The 23,059-nt window shown below is 51.8% G+C and overlaps 2 protein-coding genes and 1 long non-coding RNA gene across 6 annotated transcripts in view; 2 read left to right on the top strand and 1 right to left on the bottom strand.

The window, feature by feature from the left end:
• The window catches only part of Actl6b (actin like 6B), a 13,188-nt gene extending 5,285 nt beyond the window's left edge, over nucleotides 1–7,903 (top strand). For all 4 annotated transcript variants that reach the window (XM_078023804.1, XM_021728555.3, XM_040277187.2 and 1 more), the window contains 10 exons: nucleotides 1,420–1,517; nucleotides 2,143–2,237; nucleotides 2,305–2,411; nucleotides 3,102–3,191; nucleotides 3,341–3,402; nucleotides 3,526–3,640; nucleotides 3,763–3,843; nucleotides 3,939–4,034; nucleotides 4,236–4,322; nucleotides 7,620–7,903. In XM_078023804.1, the coding sequence (XP_077879930.1) occupies nucleotides 1,420–1,517; nucleotides 2,143–2,237; nucleotides 2,305–2,411; nucleotides 3,102–3,191; nucleotides 3,341–3,402; nucleotides 3,526–3,640; nucleotides 3,763–3,843; nucleotides 3,939–4,034; nucleotides 4,236–4,322; nucleotides 7,620–7,700 (912 nt within the window). In that variant the 3' untranslated portion in view covers nucleotides 7,701–7,903. The remainder of the gene's footprint in view (nucleotides 1–1,419; nucleotides 1,518–2,142; nucleotides 2,238–2,304; nucleotides 2,412–3,101; nucleotides 3,192–3,340; nucleotides 3,403–3,525; nucleotides 3,641–3,762; nucleotides 3,844–3,938; nucleotides 4,035–4,235; nucleotides 4,323–7,619) is intronic.
• Nucleotides 1–8,314, bottom strand: part of LOC144367456 (uncharacterized) — a 9,167-nt gene extending 853 nt beyond the window's left edge. The window contains exon 1 of the long non-coding RNA XR_013426850.1: nucleotides 7,965–8,314. This is a non-coding gene — a long non-coding RNA (uncharacterized LOC144367456). The remainder of the gene's footprint in view (nucleotides 1–7,964) is intronic.
• Nucleotides 8,188–23,059, top strand: Tfr2 (transferrin receptor 2). The gene is made up of 20 exons (XM_021728554.3): nucleotides 8,188–8,255; nucleotides 9,016–9,065; nucleotides 9,323–9,383; nucleotides 9,655–9,907; nucleotides 10,011–10,197; nucleotides 15,212–15,352; nucleotides 15,424–15,535; nucleotides 15,642–15,764; nucleotides 16,113–16,229; nucleotides 16,335–16,474; nucleotides 16,811–16,974; nucleotides 17,532–17,651; nucleotides 18,069–18,151; nucleotides 18,235–18,298; nucleotides 18,397–18,464; nucleotides 18,548–18,624; nucleotides 18,703–18,787; nucleotides 18,876–19,103; nucleotides 19,462–19,602; nucleotides 22,384–23,059. Exons 3-20 carry the CDS (start codon nucleotides 9,351–9,353, stop codon nucleotides 22,654–22,656), a joined length of 2,409 nt encoding a protein of 802 aa, XP_021584229.1. The 5' UTR covers nucleotides 8,188–8,255; nucleotides 9,016–9,065; nucleotides 9,323–9,350; the 3' UTR covers nucleotides 22,657–23,059.

The following is a 23,059-nucleotide window of genomic DNA, read 5'->3' as shown; positions in this document are numbered from 1 at the left end:
ATCCAAGCTCTTAGAAATCACTGATCTACTTTCTGTCTCTAAGTATTTAATTGTTCATATAAATGGAGTCATACAATATATCTTTTTTGGACTGGACACTGAAGTCAGGGACACTCAACTAATGAGCCACATCCCCAGCCCTATTTTTGTAGTTTATTTAGAGACAGGGTCTCACTGAGTTGCATAGGGCCTTGATAAGTTTCTGAGGCTGGCTTTGATCCTCCTGCCTCAGCCTCCCTGAGAGTATTACAGGTGTGCACCACCACACCCAGCTCAATATGTTACTTTCACCCTTCTCCTTTTTCTTTTTCTTCCTCTCTCTGTGTGCTGGGGATTGAGCCCAGGGCTTCATAAATGCTAAGCATATACTCACCACTGAGTTACACCCACAGTCCTATGTCAGTATTCTTTCACTTAACATGTTTTAAATGTTCATCTATGTTTAGCATGTATTGGTACCGCATTTCTTATTGTGGCTGAATAATGTCCATTGTACAGATAAACCACCATTGTCTTATCCACTTTCCACTGATGGGCATTTGGACTATATCTAACTTTTAGGCATAGTGAGTGCTGCTTTGAATATTTGTGTACATTTATTTATCGGAGTACCTGTTTTCCATTCTTCTGAATATGTAATTAGGAGTGGAATATCAGAGTCTTATAGTAATGTTTACTTTTTTGAGGAACCAACAACAGTGACTGAACCCTTTTATGTTCTGACCAGAAGTGTGAGAGAGTTCCAATTTCTTCACGTCCTTGTCAGCACTTGCTATTTTCTGTTTTTTAATTATTTTACCACTCTAGTGCACACAAAGTAGTATCTCATTATGCTTTTGATTTGCAATTCCCTAATGGCTAAGAATGTTTGATTTGCATTTCCCTTGTGGCACTTCTTTTCCTGGGCTTGTTGACTTCTGTGGGTTTAAATCTTTTTAAATTGCCCCTTCATTATAGTTTCGCTGGGATCTTGGGAGGGAATAAAATTAGATGTTTGCATCATTACCCAGACATCCTCTTCCCCAGCTTTCTTGCCTCTGGATGATTAGAATGGGGGAAAGGAATGACCTGGGGACTGGGAGGAGCCTGAAGTGTATATTGTAACAATTAAGAGCCCCTGAGCCAGGCATCAGAGGAACAGGACTCCAGATCCAGCTCTGCCTAGAGCTTCCTGTGTCATCTTCCTCTCTGAGTGTTGTTTTCCTCATCTAGGTTTTGACTGTGATCCTTAAAATTCTTTATAGTTCTCTCAATGTGAATTCTTCCCCTAGTATGAGTTGTGTGTGTGAATAAGTGTGTTTGCAAATATGCGTATGTAGATGTATGTCTATGTGCATGAATGTGAGTGTGTATGTATGTGTGTGATCGTGTGTCTCAGTGTGTCCCTCCTGACTCCTCCCTCCTGCACTCTCTCCGCAGTGGAACACACGGGCCAAGCGGGAGAAGTTGACTGAGCTGATGTTCGAGCAGTACAACATTCCTGCCTTCTTTTTATGCAAGACAGCTGTGCTCACCGCGTATCCTCTGGGTTGTGCTACTCTGCTGGGTGGAGGGACAGGGTGGGGTGTGTAGGCCTGATTCTCTGGAGATCAGAGTCAGGACTCTGATCAGAGCCAGACTCCTTCCTTAGCCACACCAGGACTAAAGACCCATGGGCAAGTGCCCAGGACTTCCGGAGTCCAGATAAGTGGCTTTCCCCATTCCATGGATCAGGCTGAGCAGAGAAAGAGCTGGGCTAAGGGGACAGCAGGAGCTGGGACTGGGCAGAGGAGGGAGGGGTATATGACTCTGAGGCTGTTCCTTCTCAAACCACCAGTCAGCATTGCTTTTTTTCAGCATCTGCTTTGCACAGAACCCTGTGCTAAGCACTCACTGGCAGGACAGGGACCATAATTCAGGGAGCCCAGATCTTAGAACCAAGAATAAAGAGAGGCTGGAGTTCCATAGGAACAGAGGAAAAAGTTGCAATTCACCCAGGAAAGAAGTGACTAAGGTCTGAGGAGCCTATCTCCAGGAGATGGGCCATAAGTCAAGGGGAGAGTCTTGCAGACTGGGGGTTGGATGGACCCCAGGAAGAGTGGGGAACCAGGCCAGCCCCTCACTTGCCACAGCTGTCTCTTTGACTGACCCATCCCACACCAGCTTTGCAAATGGACGTTCCACAGGCCTCGTGTTGGACAGTGGGGCCACCCACACCACGGCCATTCCAGTGCATGATGGCTATGTCCTGCAGCAAGGTGGGGCCTCGGCAGGGGCCAGGGGGGCTTGGAGAGGGCCAGGTCCTGACACTGCCTCCTCTTCCAGGCATTGTCAAGTCGCCCCTGGCCGGGGACTTCATTTCCATGCAGTGCCGGGAGCTCTTCCAGGAAATGGCTATTGACATCATCCCCCCTTACATGATCGCAGCCAAGGTGGGACCTCTGGGGAGTCCAGAGCTGCCACCATAGAGTCCTGGGTACCTGTCAGCCCACCAACCCATGATATAGCAGACCAGAGAGCAGCAGGACCCCCAAAAGATCATAGGTCCAGTTCTTCATTTTTCAATCAAGGCATCAAAGATTGAGACATGCTGAAGGACATGGCCAAGGTCATGCAATCGGCTGGCAGCAACATGTGTGAAAACTAGTGTGTGTGTGTGTGGGGGGGTCCAAATGGCCCAGGTTCAAGTTCTGCCTCTGCCACATAAGAGCTGTGTGACCCAGAACATGATATTGACACTCTCTGGACTTCAGTTTCCTCTCCAGTTAAGAAAATAGAACAACAGGGAAAAGTGTTAAATGACACTGCATGCAGAGGGCTTCTCTAGGTCCCTACATGGGATAGAGCCCAAGAAGAGGCCTTCCCCATATGCCCTCAGCTTTCCCTAACTGGGCTTTTTCAATCACCTGTACCCAACATGTGTATGGCACAAATGGGAACAAGTTCTCCCAGTTCCCTCTCCTCTCTGTCAAGGAAGGACAAAAAACCCTTCCTTGGGGCAACAAAGCAGAACCCCCAGTGCTTGTTAACTGCAAAGCTGGTGAGGGCTGGGAAGGGAGGTGTGGACAGGGGGTGGACAAGCACCGGCGAGGGAAGGATGCTCAGAGACTGTGCCCCTACAGGAGCCTGTGCGGGAAGGTGCTCCCCCAAACTGGAAAAAGAAGGAGAAGCTACCCCAAGTCTCCAAGTCCTGGCATAACTACATGTGCAATGTGAGGCACTAAGAATGTTCCGCAAAGAGCTTCCCTCTCCAGCTCCTGGCCCTCTGCCACAAGCTGTGGGGAGGGACAGAGGCCCTGAAGGCAGGTGGGGTGTGGTGCTCGAGAGGGAGGCCAAGTCCTCATCCCTTCTTGATTCTCAGGAGGTGATTCAGGACTTCCAGGCCTCGGTGCTGCAGGTCTCAGACTCCCCCTATGATGAGCAGTGAGTGGGGCTCCATGCTGGGGTGGGAGGAGGGTACAAGTGGGGCTCAGGGGGCACCTATGGAGCTTCTTACCTGGGGACTTTGTGAGCACCCCAGGAAGAGTTTTGATCCTTCCTGGGCAGGGTGGCTGCGCAAATGCCCACAGTCCATTATGAGATGCCCAATGGCTACAATACAGACTATGGCGCCGAACGACTCCGCATCCCTGAAGGCCTGTTTGATCCCTCCAATGTCAAGGTTTGATGGGGTGGTGAGCACTGATTTGGGATGGGGGCTGGGCTGGAGTTCTTAAATCCTAGGGTGTGGGAGAGGCTGGGAAGGATCACAGGGGCCAAAGCCCAGGTCACCTTTGTCCACAGGGCCTTTCAGGGAACACCATGTTAGGCGTAGGTCATGTGGTCACCACCAGCATTGGCATGTGCGACATCGACATTCGTCCGGTGAGGCCTGGGCCAGGGCTGAGTGAAAGGGTCCAGGAGTGGGGAGGTTGGGAGGGGTAGTTCCCTGCAGGCTCACTCTTCCTCTCTGCTCTCAGGGCCTATATGGCAGTGTCATTGTCACTGGCGGGAACACGCTGCTTCAGGGCTTCACTGACAGGCTCAATCGAGAGCTTTCCCAGAAGACCCCACCGGTAGGTGTTCACCCCTTACCCGGGGCTCTGGGCTCCACTCCTGGTGTAGCCTTTCAGGACCAAGTCCATCTTCCTTCCCAAACAAGGAACGTTCTGTCCATCAGAGCAGACCTCTTGCCCCTGTGGCTTCTTCCCGCCTTCCAAGCCCTGTCCCTTCCCAGAGCCTAGATGTCTGCTTCTCCTGCCCCTTTCTCCCCACAGAGCATGCGTCTGAAGCTCATCGCCAGTAACAGCACCATGGAGCGCAAGTTCAGCCCCTGGATTGGGGGCTCCATTTTGGCCTCACTGGTGAGAAGGAAGGGGCCTGGCCTAGTGCTGAGTGTGGGGAAGGGGACACCCAGACACACTCCACTGCCTTGCCAGCATCCTCGCTCATTCATTTAACTAACATTTATTTATTTTATTTTTTTTGATAAAGAGCAGTGCTCCCAGAAACCTAAATGCTTTATCAGGACAAAAATCAGGGAGCAGAAAGACAGGAAGTTGGAGATGGGTTGGGATGAGGTCGTGGTAAGGCACCCACTGTCCTCTGTGAGCAGAAGGGATGTCCTGGGGGTTTAGGGCAAAGGAGTGATGTGATGATGACAGGCACCTCTGAGAAGACTGTCAGGCATGAGTCTTTGTGATCAGGGTGTGAGTGGGAACCAAGGAGACCTTGCCAGAAGCCTCTTCCCATGGTCTCTGGAATCGTGGATTGGGAAGCAGCGGAGGTGGGGGAGAGTGAGGAGCAACAGGACAAGAAGGTAGGCAGGTTGGTTCTGGTGCAGGAGGTGGAGAATTTAGTCTGGATCAGCCACTGGGGTGGACACAAGTCTTCAAGCAGGGAGCTGGGGTGCAAAATGAATCCCCTCACAGAGGGGATGGCAGAGCCACCACAGAAAAGGACATCCACTAGAAGGGGGAGACCTCCAAGGAGACAGAAAGGAGAGTCAGAAAATCAGAGGCTGGCAGTTAGAACTTAGCTGGGGGCTGGCACATGTCAGCTCCACAGTGACTGAAGGCTTCCTCTGTGTTTCAAGTGGACAGACAGCCTGATAGTCTCTGTCTTCCTGACAGTGACAGTCTACAGTCAAGACTGTTAAACAGAAAGTGACCACGAAGTGTGCAGTGATCCAGTTTGGAAGTTTCCAAGGGCCTTCAGGATTATAAACTTGAGATGAGAAGAGTATGAACTTGGAAGGCAAAGCGGATAACACGGCATCGACTGTGGGGAGGGCCAGATGCAGGGCCAAAGACAGATGCAGCAGATCTGGGTTTTAAGAGGCCCACATGCTCCCTCATAAGAGTGGGGAGTGGATCAATGGGGCAAAGCTGAAGGCAGGGACAGGGGCTGGGAATGTAGCTCAGTGGCAGAGTGCTTGTCTAGCAGGTGCAAGGCCCTGGGTTCAATACCAAGTGTTACAAAAAAGAAAAAAAAGAGAGAGAGAAAGAAGGAGGAGAAGGAGGCAGTGACAGAGCTGCTACCATCTCCACTCCGAATGGGACACAGCAGAGCCATGGGTACCAGTGAGTGTACACTGGAAGCTTATTAAATGGTACATGGACAGTACGTGGACACTGTTCGAATGCAAGAGAAAAGAAAGAGACAACGTCAAGAACAAGACACAGATGCTAACTTAGGTAGGGGCTAGGTCAGTCCTACCCAACAGGAGCACAATACAAGACATATATTTTAAAATTTCTGCTGGGTGCAGTGGTGCACACTTGTAATCCCATTGGCTTGGGAGGTTGAGGTTGGAGGATTACAAGTTCAAAGGCAGCCTCAACAATTTAGCAAGGTCCTGAAGCAACTCAGTGAGACCCTATCTCTAAATAAAATATTAAAAAAGGGATGGAGGGGTTAGGGCTGTAGCTCGTGGTAGACCACTTGCCTTGCACATGTGAGGTTCTGGGTTCGATCCTCAGCACAACATAAAAATAAATAAGTAAATAAAGATATTGTACCAACTACAACTAAAAAAAGAAAAAAAAATTTAAAAAAAGGCTAGAGATGTAGCTCACTGGTTAAGCACCACTTAATTCAATCCCTGGTGCAAAAAAAAAAAAAATTTCTGTAGCCATGTTGAAAAATAATACAAAAAAAAGTAAAATTAATTTTTAAGAACATACTTTATTTGATCCAATATATCCAAAATATTACCATTTTAATTTATGACCAATATAAAAAGTTCTTAGTGAGATATTTTACATTCTTTACATTGTATACTTAGTCATCAAAATCCAACATATAGCCGGACATGGTGGCACATGCCTGTAATCTCAGCGACTTGGGAGGCCAAGGCAGGAGGATTGCAAGTTCAAAGCCAGCCTCTGTAACTTAGCAAGGCGCTCACCAACTCAGTGAGAACTTGTTTCCAAATAAAAACATAAAAGGGGGTGGGGATATGGCTCAGTGGTCAAGCACTTGTGGGTTCAATCCCCAGTACTAAAACAAACAAACAAACAAAAAATCAGCATATTGGCCAGGTGTACTGGTACACAACTGTAATACCAGTTACTTGGAAGGCTAAGGCAGGAAGGTCAAAAGCTTAAGACCAGCTTGTCACCTTAGTGAGACCCTATCTCGAAATAAAATAAAAAGGGCTGGAGACTAGCTCAGGGGTAGAGTGCTTGCCTAGCATATGCAAGACCCTGGATTCAATATCCAGTACCAAAATAAATAAATAAATCCAGTCTGTATTTCCCCCATAGATCATATCTCAGTTTGGATGAAGCACATTGAGATGGCGGGCTACCAGAGGCTAGTGGCTACCACATTGGAGGGTATAGGCACGGAGAGTGGGAAGGATCAAAGAAGCAGCGGGTTTAGGCAGAGCCTGGGGGAAAATGGCTTACTCAATTACGGACATAATGAATTTAGGATCCAGAGGAACACTTAGGGCCGTGAATCTAAGAGACAGCTGGATGTTTGGGTTGGAAACAAGAGATTGGTTAGGACTGGGGCTGAATGAGCCAGGCCAGGAAGTCTGTTCTCTGAGAGAAACAGAGACACAAGCCAGGGCTAGACACTAACTTTCAGGTGAAGGCAGAATGGCCATCCAAGAGAAGGAACAGTGTGAGATGCCCAGTGCGAGATGCCCAGTGTGGGTCTCCTCAAATGGCAGGCTTCAATAGGGGTGGGTGACAGCGGGGCACCAGGACCTAGAAGTTAAGTGGTTTAGGTGGTTTCAGAATGGTGAGGGAAGAGGAAAGACTTTCCTTGGGAATGAAAGCGACTTGAGAGTGCGCCTGCGCCCTGATGGAGTGTGGCGAGGCCGGGGCACCAGGTATGCGTGTGTAGAGGGGTGTTGGGTGGGGGTGATTGGCTAGCCTAAGCTGTAAGTGCCACCACTCAGCTCAGGAACGGTGCCTGGCTCAGGGCAGACAGGTGCTCTATAAATCCTTGCTGAATGCTTGAAGCCTTGACTACAGATGCTGTCTGTATTCCCTCTGAATACACAAAGAGGGAACAGACGGGCCAGGGAGGGTGAGACCCGGAGAGGCGAGGCCAGAGGAGGCCAGGCCAGAGGAGGTGCGGTGGGGTGGGGGCGGTCCCTGCCCGCTCCCCCTGGACTGCCCTGACCGCTGTGTCTCCCCTCCTCCCAGGGCACTTTCCAGCAGATGTGGATCTCCAAGCAGGAGTACGAGGAGGGCGGGAAGCAGTGCGTGGAGCGGAAGTGCCCCTAAGGACGCCCCTCCGCACACACCCACCAGCCCGCAGCGTTGGGGACAGCGGGACGCGAGAGGGGTGTTCCCCGGCCAGGCCTCCGCGAGCGCAGATCCCAGCCCGCTCACCCCAAGCCCTCATCACCTTCCCTCTTCCCTTCTTGTCCTCCTAGGTTGTGATGTTTCTGAGTTAAAAGAAATAAAAAACGTTTTACGAAAAAAAAAAAAAAGTTTGGCCTCTTTGGGGGTGGGGAGCGGAGGGAGGCGAGGGGAGGGCACACCTACATTCATCCAGATCCGACGGTGGGCGCCCGGACACAGCCTCAAGAGCCACGGACTCCTCAGGTTTGAGGGGAAGCGACCCCGAGAAGTCCACTCAGGGAGGATCCAATGACCAGCCGAGCTTGGAGTCCAGGGGCTGCAGGAGGCGGATGTGGTGGGGGCGGGGCCAGGCGAGGGCCAGTATGGGGGCGTGGCCTGGGCGGGACCCGTGAGGAGCCTAGATGGGCGGGGCCTCAGCACAGCCTTTGGGTCAACTGAGAGTAGCGCTCAAATTCCCCAGGACCTATACCCCAGGTGAGCCAGGGCTATAGAGGGTCTCTTGGCTTTGACAGGCGTGGGTCGGGGACTAGGGTTCTCTGTGGGCCTGGATGGGAGCTGAGGTTTCCCAGGGGAGTTCCTGACCTGGACAGAGGGCTAGTATCCTGGAGTCCTGGGATTGGACACTTGCGACCACCACTAGAAATTTAGGAAAAACTTACTTATTTATAACTGTGATCTGTTTCTGGGTGAGGTTATCTGGCCTTTCACTAGACTCTTAGAAGGTCTCAGACCCACCTAATAGAATCCACTTAATTTAAATCATTTTGTGACCAAAGAGGCTCCAGCACCCAGGGTGGACTACAACTTCTCCAAGATCAGGCTGCTCTGCCAGCCTTGGCCAGGACTCCCCCAATGACTGGTGGGCCCTGACCCTGACTCCAGCCTCCCTATCCTGGATATTCACTGGTCCCTCCTGACCACATTACCCTACCCATCTGCCTCCCTCCCCAGTAGTCAGTAGGGATCTAATTCCAAAAAGACTTCCATCCACATGCCCAGTCCAAACCCTGAGTCAATTGACCCAAATGTCTCCAGCTTAGGATTCACTAGGGCAGTATCAGGGCAGGGACAGCAGCCTGGGCCTCAGGGGACCTGCAAGCCAGCTGCAGAAGGGTCCAGATATCTTCATGGTGAATCTTGCATGGGGTTGAAGGGTTTAGGAAGGGATCCCGAAGGTCACTGGGAGAGTTGGAAACAGGAGAGGTACCCATATCCTTTTCTCCCTGGTTTTCAGCCCCCTCCCCCACCCCTGACGGGAACTAAGAGGCCAAAGTCTGCTCCAAGGTAAAAAAAAATATTGATTGTTTTGCAGCAAGGGGGCAGGAGGGTGCTGTGGAGGGATTGGCAGGGGAGGCGTAGCCCCTTGTCCTCTGGCCTGGGCTGGGGGCCCTCTGGAAGGCTGGACTGAGGCCAGGACTACGCCCCCACCCTTGTGTGTGTGGAGGGGTGAGAACTGGCCTGAGTTCAGACCGCCTGCCAGGGCTGATAAGGGGCCCTCGGGGGCTCCCACAAACGGTTTATCACTGGGGGGGTTGTTGTAGCCTGCAGGGCTCAGGAGGGGGCACAAGCATGGAGCGGCTTAGGGGTCTACTCCAGAGAGCGGTAAGACGAGTGGGGTTGGAGGATACCTCAGGCCTTCCATCAGATCCCCTGGCACCCCCAACCCATAAAACCGACCCCTTCTGACCAGCATCCTGACCCTTTCCCTCCTCCTCCTGTTCCCCTCTGGCTCCTCCCCTCCAGCCTCCTTCAGGCTCCTCTCTCTGCCTGGTGCTCATTCAGCACCCCAAAGTCACAAACACCATTATTGCCAGATCCCTCCTCTTCCCCCAGGCCTTTTCCCCTTATCTCGTGCTGGCCCTGTCCCCCACAGCAACAGTTGTCCCCACAACGCTCTCAGACCATCTACAAACGTGTGGAAAGCCCCCATCAGGGGCGACTGGAGGAGGAAGAGGAAGACAGGGAGGAGGGGGCCGAGCTGCCTGTCCATTTCTGCCCCATGGAGCTGAGGGGCCCTGAGTCCCCAGGCTCTAGAGCTGGGCTGCCAAACCTCATACCATGGGCAGCAGCAGGACGAAGGGCTGCCCCCTACCTGGTCCTGACTGCCCTCCTGATCTTCACTGGGGGTGAGTCATGCCCTTGCCCCTCAGTGAAGGGCCTGGAGTGGGGGAGATTTCTGGTGTTCACAGAGGGGCACAAGGAGAATCTCTTCATCTTGCCACCCACCAGCCTTCCTTCTCGGCTACGTGGCCTTCCGAAGGTCCTGTCAAGCATGTGGGGATTCCTTGTTGGTGGTCAGTGAGGACGGCAACTATGAGCTGGGCTTGGACTCCCATCAGGGCACTTTGTACTGGAGCGACCTCCAGGCCATGTTCCTGCGGCTCTTGGGGGAGGGGCGCCTGGAAGACACCATCAGGTAAGATCAGCCTGCCCCCTTCCTGGTCCTCAGTGTCCTCTCCTCTCAGACTGGCCTCCCTTTCTGTTTGCCCAGGCCCCTGGTGTCTGGTGTCTGGTCCCCTCCGAGTTCTTCCACCTGCTTCATTGGTCTCCTGGTTCATTGGAAGGATGGCAAGCACTTAGAGCTGAGCTCCAGGGGGCTGAGTCTCTGAGGGTGGCATATTTTGGAGATGAAGATGCTAGCTGAATGAGAAGGGTCAACATAAGGCAGGACAAACCCAGAAAGGTCCTGCATGCTGTACCTGGGGGCCAGGATACCACATTGGCAGGAGGGAGCTCTGTGGGACTCAGAGGAGGAGTGTTTCAGGAGATAAGGAAAAAAAAAAATGAATGCATTTGTAGGGACAGACCCCCAACTACAGTGCGGGAGGATGCCAGCCAGACTATGCAGGCCTGCGGTGCAGCAAAGATAGGCCTGTGTCTCTCCTCCTGTGAGGTAGTCCCTACACCCTAGGGGAAGGAGCCCAGCTATGTCCAGAGAAGAGGTCAACCCACCCACGGCCCTCATCTGGTTGGGAATCATGTTCAGTGGGTCCTCCTAGGATTTCTAAGTAAATAATTTAAATTGTAGTAAGCAAGAGACACATATTCTCTTTTCTGATGCTTGTATGTTTTATGTCATTTTCATTTCTTACTGCATTAGAGATAGCATGAATTTGGATATTGGTGATGGTAGCTATCTTGGCCTACTTCCTGATTTTATAGGAATTTTTTTATAATACTTTGTTATTGAGTATGAAATTTGCTACAGACTTTGTATGGCTTTCAAAAACTTCAATTGGCCAGCTGCAGTGGTGCACTCCTGTAATCCTAGGAGGCTCAGGAGGCTGAGGCAGGAGGATCGAAAGTTCAAAGCCAGCCTCAGCAACTTAGTGAGGCCCTACACAACTCAGAAAGACCTTGTCTCTAAATAAAATATAAAAAAAAGGCTGGGGATGTGGCTCTGTGATTAAGCACAATCCCCAATACCCCCAAAAAATTGAATTAAAGAAGTTTCTATTCCTAGCTTACTGAGACCTTTTTATTTTATTTTATTTTTTACAGTACTAGGGATCAAACTCAGGGCTTCACACATGCTAGCCAAGTACTGCTCTACCATTGAACTACATCCCCAGCCCAAGACCTTTTTATTTTATTTTCTTTTATTGATATTATGTAATGATCAGGAAAGGAAAAACTGTATGGAATTTTTTTTTAAAATTTTTTTTTGTTGTAGTTGGACATAATACCTTTATTTATTTATTTACTTATTTTTGGTACTAGGGATTGAACTTAGGGGCACTCGACCACTGAGCCACACTCCCAGCCCTATTTTGTATTTTATTTAGAGACAGGGTCTCACTGAGTTGCTTAGCACCTTGCTGTTGCTGAGGCTGGTTTTGAACTTGAGATCCTCCTGCCTCAGCCTCCCGAGGCACTGGGATTACAGGTGTGTGCCACCATGCCCAGCTTTATTTATTTATTTTTATGTGGTGCTATTTTATGTGGTGCACGTGTTAGGCGAGCGCTGAGCCACAACCCCAGCCTTGGAGTTTTATTATTATTATTATTATTATTATTATTATTATTATTAATGTACTAAGAAAAGACCACATGATTTTTCTTTTTTAATATTTACATCATAATTTGTATTCATAGATTTCTTCATTTAAACTTGATCAAGGAATGTTATTTCGTTTTTGATACACTGGAAAGTACTTTTTTTCCTTTTGCTAAAAGACCTCAAATCTGTGGCCTCTACAACATTGAGGGATTTGTTTGTTTTCTTGAGCAGCACTTGGCAGCCCCAGGACTGGCTGAGGAGGTGGATGATTTGACAGGCCTAAGAATATGGTTAGCACTGTGGCTCCATCCCAGGCAGAGAGGAGAGGGTGGCATCTCGGGGCAGGGCGATGAGCTGATGCGAGGCTCTAGTTTGGCTAGGAGGGGAGGGAAAGCAGAGAGAGAAATTGACAGACGTGGAGAAACTGGACAATCCGGACTGCCTAGGTTCAGGAGCAGATATGCAAGGGTAAGGGAGCTGGTTGGAGCCTGAAAAGGTCTAGTCAGAGAGTGGATTCTGGAGCTTTGAAGTGGGATCTGATAAACTCTCACTGTTTCTCTTGGAGTATTTTCCACAGTGCCTCGGTACTTTGTAGTTTCCAGTAAATCCTCAATGGATAAATATTCCAGAGTTGGAGTTCTGGGTAACGAATGATAAGAGCCAGGAAGTGACCAGGGAATTGTGTTGGTGGTAACATGGATGAAGTCATTTATTCATTTACCCAACAAATTTTTTAGCACATGCTATGTGACAGGTACTAAGCTGAACTGGTGGACATCTGACATCACAGAGACCAAAGCAGTCTGATCCTCCTGTTATAGAGCTTGCAGTCCACTGGAGGAAATCAATAGGAAACTAACAGTCACATTCACGACCATATAATCATTACTGGGATCATGGCTTTGAAAGAAAAGTAAAGGGTGTGACAAATGACCATTATCAGTGGACCTGATTTAGATTGAGGGCCCGGGAAGGATTCCTTGAGGAACTGACAGCTGAGGGATGAGTAGTATGCCAGGAAAAAAGTAGGTGGCAAATCATTTCAGGCCCCAAAATGACATGTGCAAAGGGTCGGAGCACGGACCTGGACTTGGCTCTCCAGGGCTGCAAACGTTGTTTTAGACTTTTTTTTTTCCTTTTTAAAATATTTTTAGTTGTCCATGGACACAATAACTTTATTTTATTCATTTATTTATTTATTTATTTATTTATGTAGTGTTGAGGATTGAACCCAGTGCCTCACATGTGCTAGGCAAGCGCTTTACCACTGAACCTCAATCCCAGCCCTGTTTTGGGCTGTTTCATTCAATCAAAAATCTTCATCTGAATATGTAAAGATGTTTTTCTTATCATTGTTCCCTAAACTATACAGTATGACAACTCTTTCCATAGCATCTACATTATATTAGGTATTATAAATACTCTAGAGATAATTTAAAGTATCTGGGAGGATACATGTGTATTATATGCAAATATAACTATGCAATTTTATGTAAGGGACTTGATCATCAGTGGACTTTAGTATCTGCAAGGGTCCTGGAACCAATCCCTTGTGGATTCCCAGGGATGAGACCCAACATGTAATGTTGTTTTATGTGTGTGTGTAGGTTTTTTAAAACAGTAATGTTGGGAATGGTAGAGTGTGTGCTTAACATGTATAAGGCACTAGGTTCAGTGGTTCAACCCCTGGCACCTAAACATACACACACACACACACACACACACACACACACACACACATACACAGAATGCTTGTGTAAAATGCTTTTTTTTTTTTTTTTGTATTGGAGATTGAACCCAGAGGGGCTTTACCACTGAGCTACATCCCCAGCCCTTTTTATTTTTTGAGACAAGGTCTCACTATGTTGCTGAGGCTGGTCTCAAACTTGCAATACCCCTGCTCAGCCTCCCAAGTCACTGGGATTACAGGTGTGCACCACTGTGCCGGCTAAAAATTATTTCTAAACTTAAGCAACATGGAAAAATAAAAGTTCTTTTTTAAAAAAAAAAAAACTTTTTTTTTTTTTTTTTAGTTGTTGATAGATGTTTATTTCATTTATTTATATGTGGTGCGGAGAATTGAACCCAGTGCCTCACACATGCCAGGCAAGTGTGCTACCACCGAGCCACAGCCCCAGCCCGGAAAAATAAGTTTTTACAAAATCACTCCAAGACCCATTAATCAGATATAGCTATGGTTAGTGTGTTTTTAGTTTAGATTTTTTTTTAAACTTCACACAATGTTTTAAAGTTCTGTCTCTATTGCTGTGTAGTCAATTGTTCCTTGCTGCCACACAGGACTTCTGGTGCAATTACCATATTTTATGTACCCATTGATTGATTGGGTGCAACTCCAAACAAGCACTTGAGATTCTGGATGGGAACTGAGTTGGGGGAAAGACATGGCCTTGAGCCCATGGACCATCGTGGTCCTTGTGAGAGCTGAAGATGGTGGCAGAGACTAAGGGGTCTCATCCACAGAGATTCTGATGCAGTGCAGCACTGGGGACCATGGTGAGGTGTGGAGGGGAATGATAAGCTAAATGCTATAGTTCTCAATGAGAATGGATGATTGGTCAGAAGCTACCAACAGTGAGGAGGGAAGGGCTGGAGAACTGGATGGCTGGGTTTCCATAAGAAGAGAGTTTCACCCAGGAGAAATGGTCAGAAATCAAAATGGAGAACCAGGAGCACCTCACTGCAAACCCAGGGCAATAAGAACTGAGCCATGCTCTCTGCAGTCCCTCTGTGGACTCAACAAGAGCTAGGTCTCTGCCCAGGACAGATGTAGAAGGGGTATTCTGTGATCATCAGAGGGGACAGGACTTTGTTTGCCACAGAGGGCACAGTTGGAGCCAGATGACAGGTAAGCCAGGGACAGCCCAGGACAGAGGTGAGATGGAAGAGAAGTAAGAATTAAGGTGACAATCTGTGGGTGGAAACTATGACAGAAGGTGCTATCTGTAGTAGACCACGTGATTCAACATTAAGTGTCCCAACCTTGATGCAGTGTCTCCAGGAGGCCCAGGTGGAGGAGGAGGTGCAAAACAGGGTCTGCTGCTTGGGCACACAGGCCCGCCTCTGCAGGTGCCTGTGGGCAGTGCCCCTGTGCCCCACATGCAGGGGGAAGCAACATGGATCCAGGAGTTTGGTCACAGCCAGGAAGAAGCTAAGGGATGGTGGACAGGCTCCCTGGCCATGGGAAGCTAAGGTCGAGTAGGAGGCCCTGGAGAGGCTGGGGGCAGAGTCCTGGTGGTGATTGGAGAGAACCAATCCATAAGGAGAGTCCCCAAACTTAGCCCCTCACTGGCCCTACCCTGGGATGACCCCACTTCTCTGGCATCCTTCTCTGCTCCTTCCCACTCCTGCAGGTTCCTGATGGCCCACATCTGTTCCGTTCTGGGCCTCAATTTCGCCTCTCTCCACTCAGGGAAACCAGCCTTCGCCAACGGGTGGCCGGCTCCCCCGGGATGGCTGCCCTGGCTCAGGACGTCGTTGCAGCGCTCTCCCGCCAGAAGCTGGACCACGTGTGGACAGACACTCACTACGTGGGGCTGCAGTTCCCCGACCGGTGAGTGCGCGGGGCGGGGCGGGGACGCGCGATGGGGGTGCGCTTAGACGCTCACCTCCCCTGCTCCTCAGGGCTCATCCCAATACTCTGCGCTGGCTCGACGAGACCGGGAGAGCCGGGGAGCAGCTGCCGCTGGAGGACCCCGACGCCTACTGTCCCTACAGCGCCACCGGCAACGCCACGGTGAGCGCCTCTTGCCCACCCCCAGAATGCGGAGCAGCGCGCGCACTTCCCGGGGCCGCGGAGGAGAGATGCGGGCAGCAAGCCTCACGGTCCCTGGCGTCCCCAGGGAAAGCTGGTGTACGCCCACTACGGGCGACCGGAAGACCTGCAGGGCCTGCGGGCCAGGGGCGTGGAGCTAACCGACAGCCTCCTGCTGGTGCGTGTCGGGGTGACCAGCTTTGCCCAGAAGGTAAGGGTCCTTGGATCGGGCAGCATGCAGAGCGTGCGGGCTGGGAAAACCAGGGGTTGACCTAACCATGGGAAGTTTCTAGAGGCTATAAAAGGAGAAAGGAAAGATCAAGCATCCTGCTGTCATATATGACAAGTTAGAATAAAAAAAAAATGTTGGTGGCCACAAAATCGGGAGGTTCGTGGACATCAGATGGGGGGGTTAGAGTCTGTAGGGGGCGCATCGAGGATGCACACCCACTGTGGCCCTCTGATAGGCCAGCAGATGCCACAGAGGGCCCATTAAGGATGGTCAGCAGCAGATCAAAGGGACTATTTCACTTTTCCTTGCTTTCCTACCCTCCCCCAGGTGGCCAGTGCCCAGGACTTTGGGGCCAAAGGAGTGCTCATATACCCTGACCCAGCAGATTTCTCCCAGGACCCACACAAGCCAAGCCTGTCCAGCCACCGGGCTGTATATGGACATGTGAGTCTGGGGAAGCCAGTAGTGCTTTCCTGAGGTCCAGGCCACAGGTCCTTGGAAACGGGGCTTGCCCAGCCCAGTTTCAGAATGGGCACTCTTTTACCACAGGTGCATCTGGGAACTGGTGACCCTTATACGCCTGGCTTCCCTTCCTTCAACCAAACCCAGTTCCCTCCAGTGGCATCCTCTGGCCTCCCCAGCATTCCTGCCCAGCCCATCAGTGCAGACATTGCCTTCCGCCTGCTAAGGTGAGGGGAGACAGGGAGGCAGAGAGTGGGATGCAAACTAGAAAAAAGGAGACTCCTTTTCTGAGTGGACACGTTTTACTAGGGTCCAGCATTTAGCAAATAGAGCTCTCACTAGATTTCAAAACCCATCTCTGCTGGGCACCTTGGAGCAGGGCACAACCTGTACAACTGCCCAAGGCTGCCCTGGCTGCACTACCCCCATCCCAGATGAGGTACAGAGGCAGAGACCTGGAGGCCAAGGGTGGGAGAGAGAGTAAAGCGGGATCTCTGGGTTCTTATGTAGCCTGGACAGTTTTCTCTGCCACTTCTAAACCTTTCTGCTCTATCCCTTTCCAGGAAGCTTAAAGGCCCTGTGGCCCCTCAGGAATGGCAGGGGCGCCTCCCAGGCTCCCCTTATCGCCTGGGCCCCGGGCCAGGCCTGCACCTAGAGGTCAACAACCATAGAACTTCCACTCCCATCAGCAACATCTTTGGCTGCATTGAGGGCCTGGCAGAGCCAGGTGGGTCTCCCTTGCCCAGCACCCACAGCTTGTGGGAACAGAGCCCTTGCTCATAACCCCTGCCATACGGGGCAGATGTAGGAGGCCCTGGAGAGGGAGCAGGAGGGGTATCCAGGGGAGGGAGACTGGCAAGTGGAGGCTGAACTGGGACTGATGGGGGTTGCAGTGAGGAACCCTCATGACCAGAGACAGAATGGGCAGCATTGCTGGGGAGTAAGCTCCTGAGCCTGGGAGGTGAGTAGACACAGGTGGGATGGACAGGTTATTTATAACTGAGACTCAGCATAAAAGAGGTCCAGTTAGCTGGATGACTATTCCAAATATGACTTCATGATGGTGGGGAATTGAAGTAGGTTGCTGACCTGGAGAAGAGGGCACCAGACACTTGGGGAAGAGTATGGCCCTGTTAAGCATCCAGATAAGCACCAGGGAGAGGTGCAGGAGGCCTGTGATGAGCCTGGGGTGAGGATGCGAGAGGTGGGAGTAGGGGTTGCGGGGGGGGGGAGATTTTGGGTACTTCCAGTGTAAGAGGTGGGAACCAAACACATCCTTTCCAGATCACTATGTTGTCATCGGGGCCCAGAGAGATGCATGGGGCCCAGGAGCAGCCAAGTCAGCTGTGGGGACAGGCATACTACTAGAGCTGGTGCGGACCTTTTCCTCCATGGTGAGCAATGGTAAGGTCAGGGCCTGGGCCTGGGCTGGGCAGAGCTGTCAGGTGCAGCTGCAGGGGTGGGGCAGAAAGGCAGTTGGGAGCTCAGACCAGAGGGAGGTCACTGGGACCTGGGTTCCACACCTGGCACCTCCACAGCCTAGCATGTGGCCTTAAGTAAGTCACTTCACCTCTATTTTTTCATCTAAAAATGAAATAATGGCGTCTTTGGGTCTGAGTGGAAAGTTAAGCAGAAATTCCATATATAGCATCATCCCCATCACTATTATTGTCAAGTCAGGGCAGATGCAGGGAAAGATGGGCTGGGATGGGGGTTGGTGAGAGGGAAGAGGAGACCCCTTGGGGATCAGGACAGAGGAAGACAAAGGGGGATCTTTCGTGGTTCCCAGAAGAGCCCATCCTTCTTGTCCCCTCATTCCAGGCTTCCGACCCCGCAGAAGTCTTCTCTTCATCAGCTGGGATGGAGGCGACTTTGGGAGTGTGGGCTCCACAGAGTGGCTGGAGGTGATTTGGATCTCGGCAGGTAGCCAGGGGGTGGGGAGAGGTATGGCGTGGGTTCCTTCTCCATACTCTTCCCCCACCCACAGGGCTACCTCAGTGTGCTGCACCTCAAAGCTGTAGCCTACGTGAGCCTGGATAACGCAGTGCTGGGTGAGCTGGGGCAATGCCACCACCAGGCCTCCTCAGGCCCACCCTGGCCCCTGGGCCCATTCCTAAACCTGGTATGCCTCCCCTCCCCTCTCTTCAAGGGGACGACAAGTTCCATGCCAAGACCAGCCCACTGCTGATCAGCCTCATTGAGAACATCCTGAAGCAGGCAAGAGATGGGTCAGGAAGAAGGACTGAGGGGAAACTGCGGGGGGCGGGGCGGGGCCTGACCACGCCCCCATCTGCCCCCAGGTGGACTCTCCTAACCACAGTGGGCAGACTCTCTATGAGCAGGTGGTATTCACCAATCCCAGCTGGGATGCCGAGGTGTAAGTTGGGGTGGGGTGGGAAGCAGGGGGTTGGGAGGAGCCTGAGCCCACGGAGCCCCCCATCCTACCTGCCCCCAGGATCCGGCCGCTGCCCATGGACAGCAGCGCCTATTCCTTCACGGCCTTTGCTGGGGTCCCTGCGGTGGAGTTCTCCTTTTTGGAGGTGAGACTTTCCGGCCCTGCCCCAGGGCATCAGTCTCTAGGCTTGTGGGAACCAAGCCCCTGGCCCTAGCCCCTCCCTGTCCCGGCAGGATGACCCGGCGTACCCATTCCTGCACACGAAGGAAGACACATACGAAAACCTGCACAAGATGCTGCAAGGCAGACTGCCCGCCGTGGCCCAGGCTGTGGCCCAGCTCGCTGGGCAGCTCCTCATCCGGCTGAGCCACGACCACCTGCTGCCCTTCGACTTCGGCCGCTATGGGGACGTGGTCCTCCGGCACATCGGCAGCCTCAACGAATTCTCTGGGGACCTCAAGGTCCAAGATGCCAACCTTGCTACCAGCCTCTGGGGGTTGGGGGTGCTCTATCCTTATAGGGTGCTGCCTAGGTCAGGGGGTCCAGCCCCTCAGTCCTCGGAGTCTAGGTCCTCTGACTCCTGCCTCCAGTCACCCTAGCCCCGAGGACACAACCGGGGCTCTGTCCCAGGCATCTGTCCTCTCCCAACCTCAAATGTCCAGGGTCTTCTCCCTGCTTCCTATCCCCAGTCCTCTGTCCCTCTATACCTCTCCCATCCTGCAAGGCCCAGGGTCCCAGCTCTGTCCCCGGGAACCTGGACCCTATCCTAGGCCGGGTCCCGGTCCCTGCCTTCGGCCCCAGCCCGCGTCTTGCCCTCAGGCCCGCGGGCTGACCCTGCAGTGGGTGTACTCGGCGCGGGGAGACTACATCCGGGCGGCGGAGAAACTGCGGAAGGAGATCTACAGCTCAGAGGAGAGGGATGAGAGGCTGATGCGCATGTACAACGTGCGCATCATGCGGGTGAGGCCCCGCCCCTCCCGTCCCTTTCCGGTGGCAACGCAGACACCTTTGCCTTAGCGCACACCTTGCTCTCCAAGCTCGTGCTCGTCGCTTGGCTGCTCTTGTCCGCCCGGCGCGCCTTGTTGTGGACGTAGTGCTCACAGACCAGCCAGGCTGGAGGAGCTGCGGGGTCACAGAGGCAGGCCCTGCAGAGTGATGAAATGGACAGGCGGGACCAACCCAGTTCCCACTTACTTCTTCCGCCCCTTTGGAGGGACAAAGCGTAGTCCACAGTACAAGGGGCACTGGGTTATAGCCTGGGAGGTGCCAAAGACCAAAGAATTGGGAGGGTGGAACGTTCTCTTCTGATAATGAGGTGGGTGGAATCCTGGGAGGCTGCTTGGAGTCGGCGTCAAGTAAAAGTTAAGCGCTGATTCCCTTGCTAATCCCTCCTGTGTAGTTTTGAATACTTGGAGGTCCACCGTCTCCAGTTCTTATCCTTCCATTTTCTCACCGTAAGAATGCAATCCCTCAGGGAAAAGGTCTATAGGGTAAAATTAGAAGCAGGATCGATCATCCTCAGCAAGTGTGGGGTGAACAGGAAGCCAACAGTGTACGCCACATGTGCACAGGTGTGCCAATGCCTATGTCCTTTGGCGTCACTCATTCAGTTTACAAACCTGTCTTTCCTGCTCATTCTCCTTGCCTTCAGGATCTCCTCTTCCTTCCCTCTTGATCCCTTATTCTCCACTTCCCTCTGTCCCCACCACTGAGATATACGTGGGCCTGGGGCGATCCAAGAGATTGGCTATGTCTCATTTATAGGTCTTGGTTTAATTTCTGATACCTTAGACTCCAAGGACGAACCCCTGCCCCCATCAAGGGATAAAGAGCACTTGTGTGTTCGGAACGTGACTCAGGCTTTAGGGAGGCGAAGGAAAAGACTAGGACTTTCTTAAGAAAGTCAGAAATACAGGGCTGTGCTAGACCCAAGGAATTTTGTGGCTCTAAACCAGCAATTGGCAACCTACAGGCAGCAGGCCACATTCAGCAAGGAGCCTGCTTTGTAAATAAAGCTTTCTTGCAGCACAGCAATGCTCATTGCTTTTCATATTGTCTGTGGTTGCTTTCACACTACAGTAGCAGGGCTGAGTAGTTGGGTCTTGAACAAGCAGAAGTTCAGTTGGTTCAAAGAAAAGAGGACATTTCAGGGTGGAGAGACCCAGAACGAGGGTGTGGCAATAAAACAGGTCTGGCATCCTTGGAAACAGGGCATGGACCAGCAGAGCCGGAATAGAGGCCCTTTAGAGGGGCAGAGGAAGAGAGTGGCAACCCAGAGAGTGGCTTAGGGGTCAACAGTGGGAGGCCTCCAATGCCAGGATAAGAAGTTTGGATTTTGGTTCTGGGCATCAGGAAAATCTGGAGCCAGCAGATGATATGGGCAAAGTGGAGTTTTTAGAAAGGATTTTGACCAGAGAGTAAATGGCTGAGAAGGGAATGAGGTTGAGAAGGCTGAGCTCTGGATGAGGATGGCAGGTGGACGGACTGATGTGAAGCATTCGGATGGAAAAATAGGCTATTAAGGGAACAGAAGCTGCCATGTGCTAGGGGCTTTACTTCACTTTGCCTAATAGAACTTCCTAGACCCAGTGAGGTTGCTAGTATTGTATGCAGATAATGAGGCTCAGAGAGACTAAATAACTACCCAAGTTACACAGAGCGATAGAGCTGAAATTGGGGCCAGGTGATCTGACCTCGTAGCCTGTACCCACCCCACACTCACCTGCAAGGTTGAGAGCCCAGGCTCTGGGGAAGACTGATGCTCTTAGCAAAATGAGGACATAAAGCAGGGTTTTTGTCTTTGTTGTGTGGTGCTAGGGATTGGCCCCTGGGCTCCAGGAGTGCTAGAAAAGTGCTCCCCCGCTGAGCTATACCTTGCTATATTACTTGCTCAGGTTTTGGAAGAGATTGGCTCTAGTATGTGAGTGGGGCTATGTCCAGGTGGACCCTATCCTGTGGGGCAGCATTCCAGTGGATGATTTGGTGAGGAGATTTGGCAGTGTGCCCACAGGGGTCCTTGAAGACAGACAGATGAGCTCTGTGTGTAAATACATTGAAAAGATGCAAGCATCTGAGGTCCCCTGTAGAGATTATGTTTTTTTCTGGAGTGGTGCCTAGGCAATGATTTAAAACCTTCCCTGGGTGACTCTTAACATCCATCCAGGGCTGAAAACGTGGGACTATAGGTAAAGAAGGACAGAGGGAGATCACACCTTGAGATCTGCCCACAGATGGGGTCAGAAAGGTGGAAGAATGACCAGGAGGGAGAGCATCTGGGGAAAGAGGAAACAGCACTGTGGCAGAGGGTGACAGTGTGCTTCATCAGGACTGGGCTGTCTCTTGACCTTTGCTCTGTGGACATTGGCAGAGGCGGGGCAGAGTGACAGTGCGGGGAGTGCGGTATTGAACGGCAGGGCAGCAGGAGGCTTTGGGCAGGTGCGTGAATGGATGAGGGCGACTGGGGCGATCTAGACGCAGCTGTGGGCGCTGGGCATAAAACTACCAGAACAGAACCCAGCACAGCTGGAGAAGGCATCCTCCCCGGCTGCTGATGACGTCACAAGATGGCTGCTCATGATTGGACAGCTAAAGGGAGGTGGGCCTTAAGGAAGCCGCTGGACAATATTTTTGAAGTAGGCACTGGGTCCCCAGGTCGGCTAGGAACTGCTGGAGGAAGGCGTGGTTGGCACCTTTGCCCTGAGCACTGGGTCCCCACCCCGACCTGATTTCCTCTTGGTGCAGGTGGAGTATTACTTGCTGTCACAGTACGTGTCGCCGGCCGACTTCCCGTTCCGACACATCTTTCTGGGCCATGGAGACCACACGCTGGGCGCCCTGCTCGACCACCTGCAGCTGCTGCGCTCCAACAGTTCCGGGGCCTCCCCCAAGTTGTCCCAGGCTCTAGGCTTCCAGGAGAGCCGCTTCCGGCGCCAGCTGGCCCTGCTCACCTGGACGTTACAGGGGGCAGCCAATGCGCTTGGAGGAGACGTCTGGAACATTGATAACAACTTCTGAGGCCTGCCTGGAACCCCACAGGCTCCTGACCCCTGCTGAAGAATCTTGATCTCCCTGCTTGAGTGGTGCGGGGCGAAGGAGGTGACCCATGTACCTCTCCCTGCGACCGATTTCTCATTAACCCATCCGATCTCTCCACCGGCTCTGCGCAGACACCCACACACCCCTGGTCCTACAGTGCAGATGAATAGCTCATCCGTAGTGTGACAGTGAGCAGCATCCTTTGGGGCCATCACAGCCCCCTTTCCATTTCAGGAGCAGGGTCCCCAGTACCCAGAGCCCACTCTGAGAGCTTTGCTGGGCTCTGGGACCTGGCCAGTTCCCTTAATGGGAGAGACAGCTTTAGGGCCAACAGGTGGTCTGTGGCGGTTTGGATGGCAATAAACCACCTGGTTATATGTTA

This window comes from Ictidomys tridecemlineatus, chromosome 10 (assembly GCF_052094955.1).
Source record: "Ictidomys tridecemlineatus isolate mIctTri1 chromosome 10, mIctTri1.hap1, whole genome shotgun sequence".
In the NCBI taxonomy this organism is placed as follows: domain Eukaryota; kingdom Metazoa; phylum Chordata; class Mammalia; order Rodentia; family Sciuridae; genus Ictidomys; species Ictidomys tridecemlineatus.
Note: the sequence above shows the minus strand (reverse complement) of the source record. Positions and strands in the feature narration are given on the sequence as shown.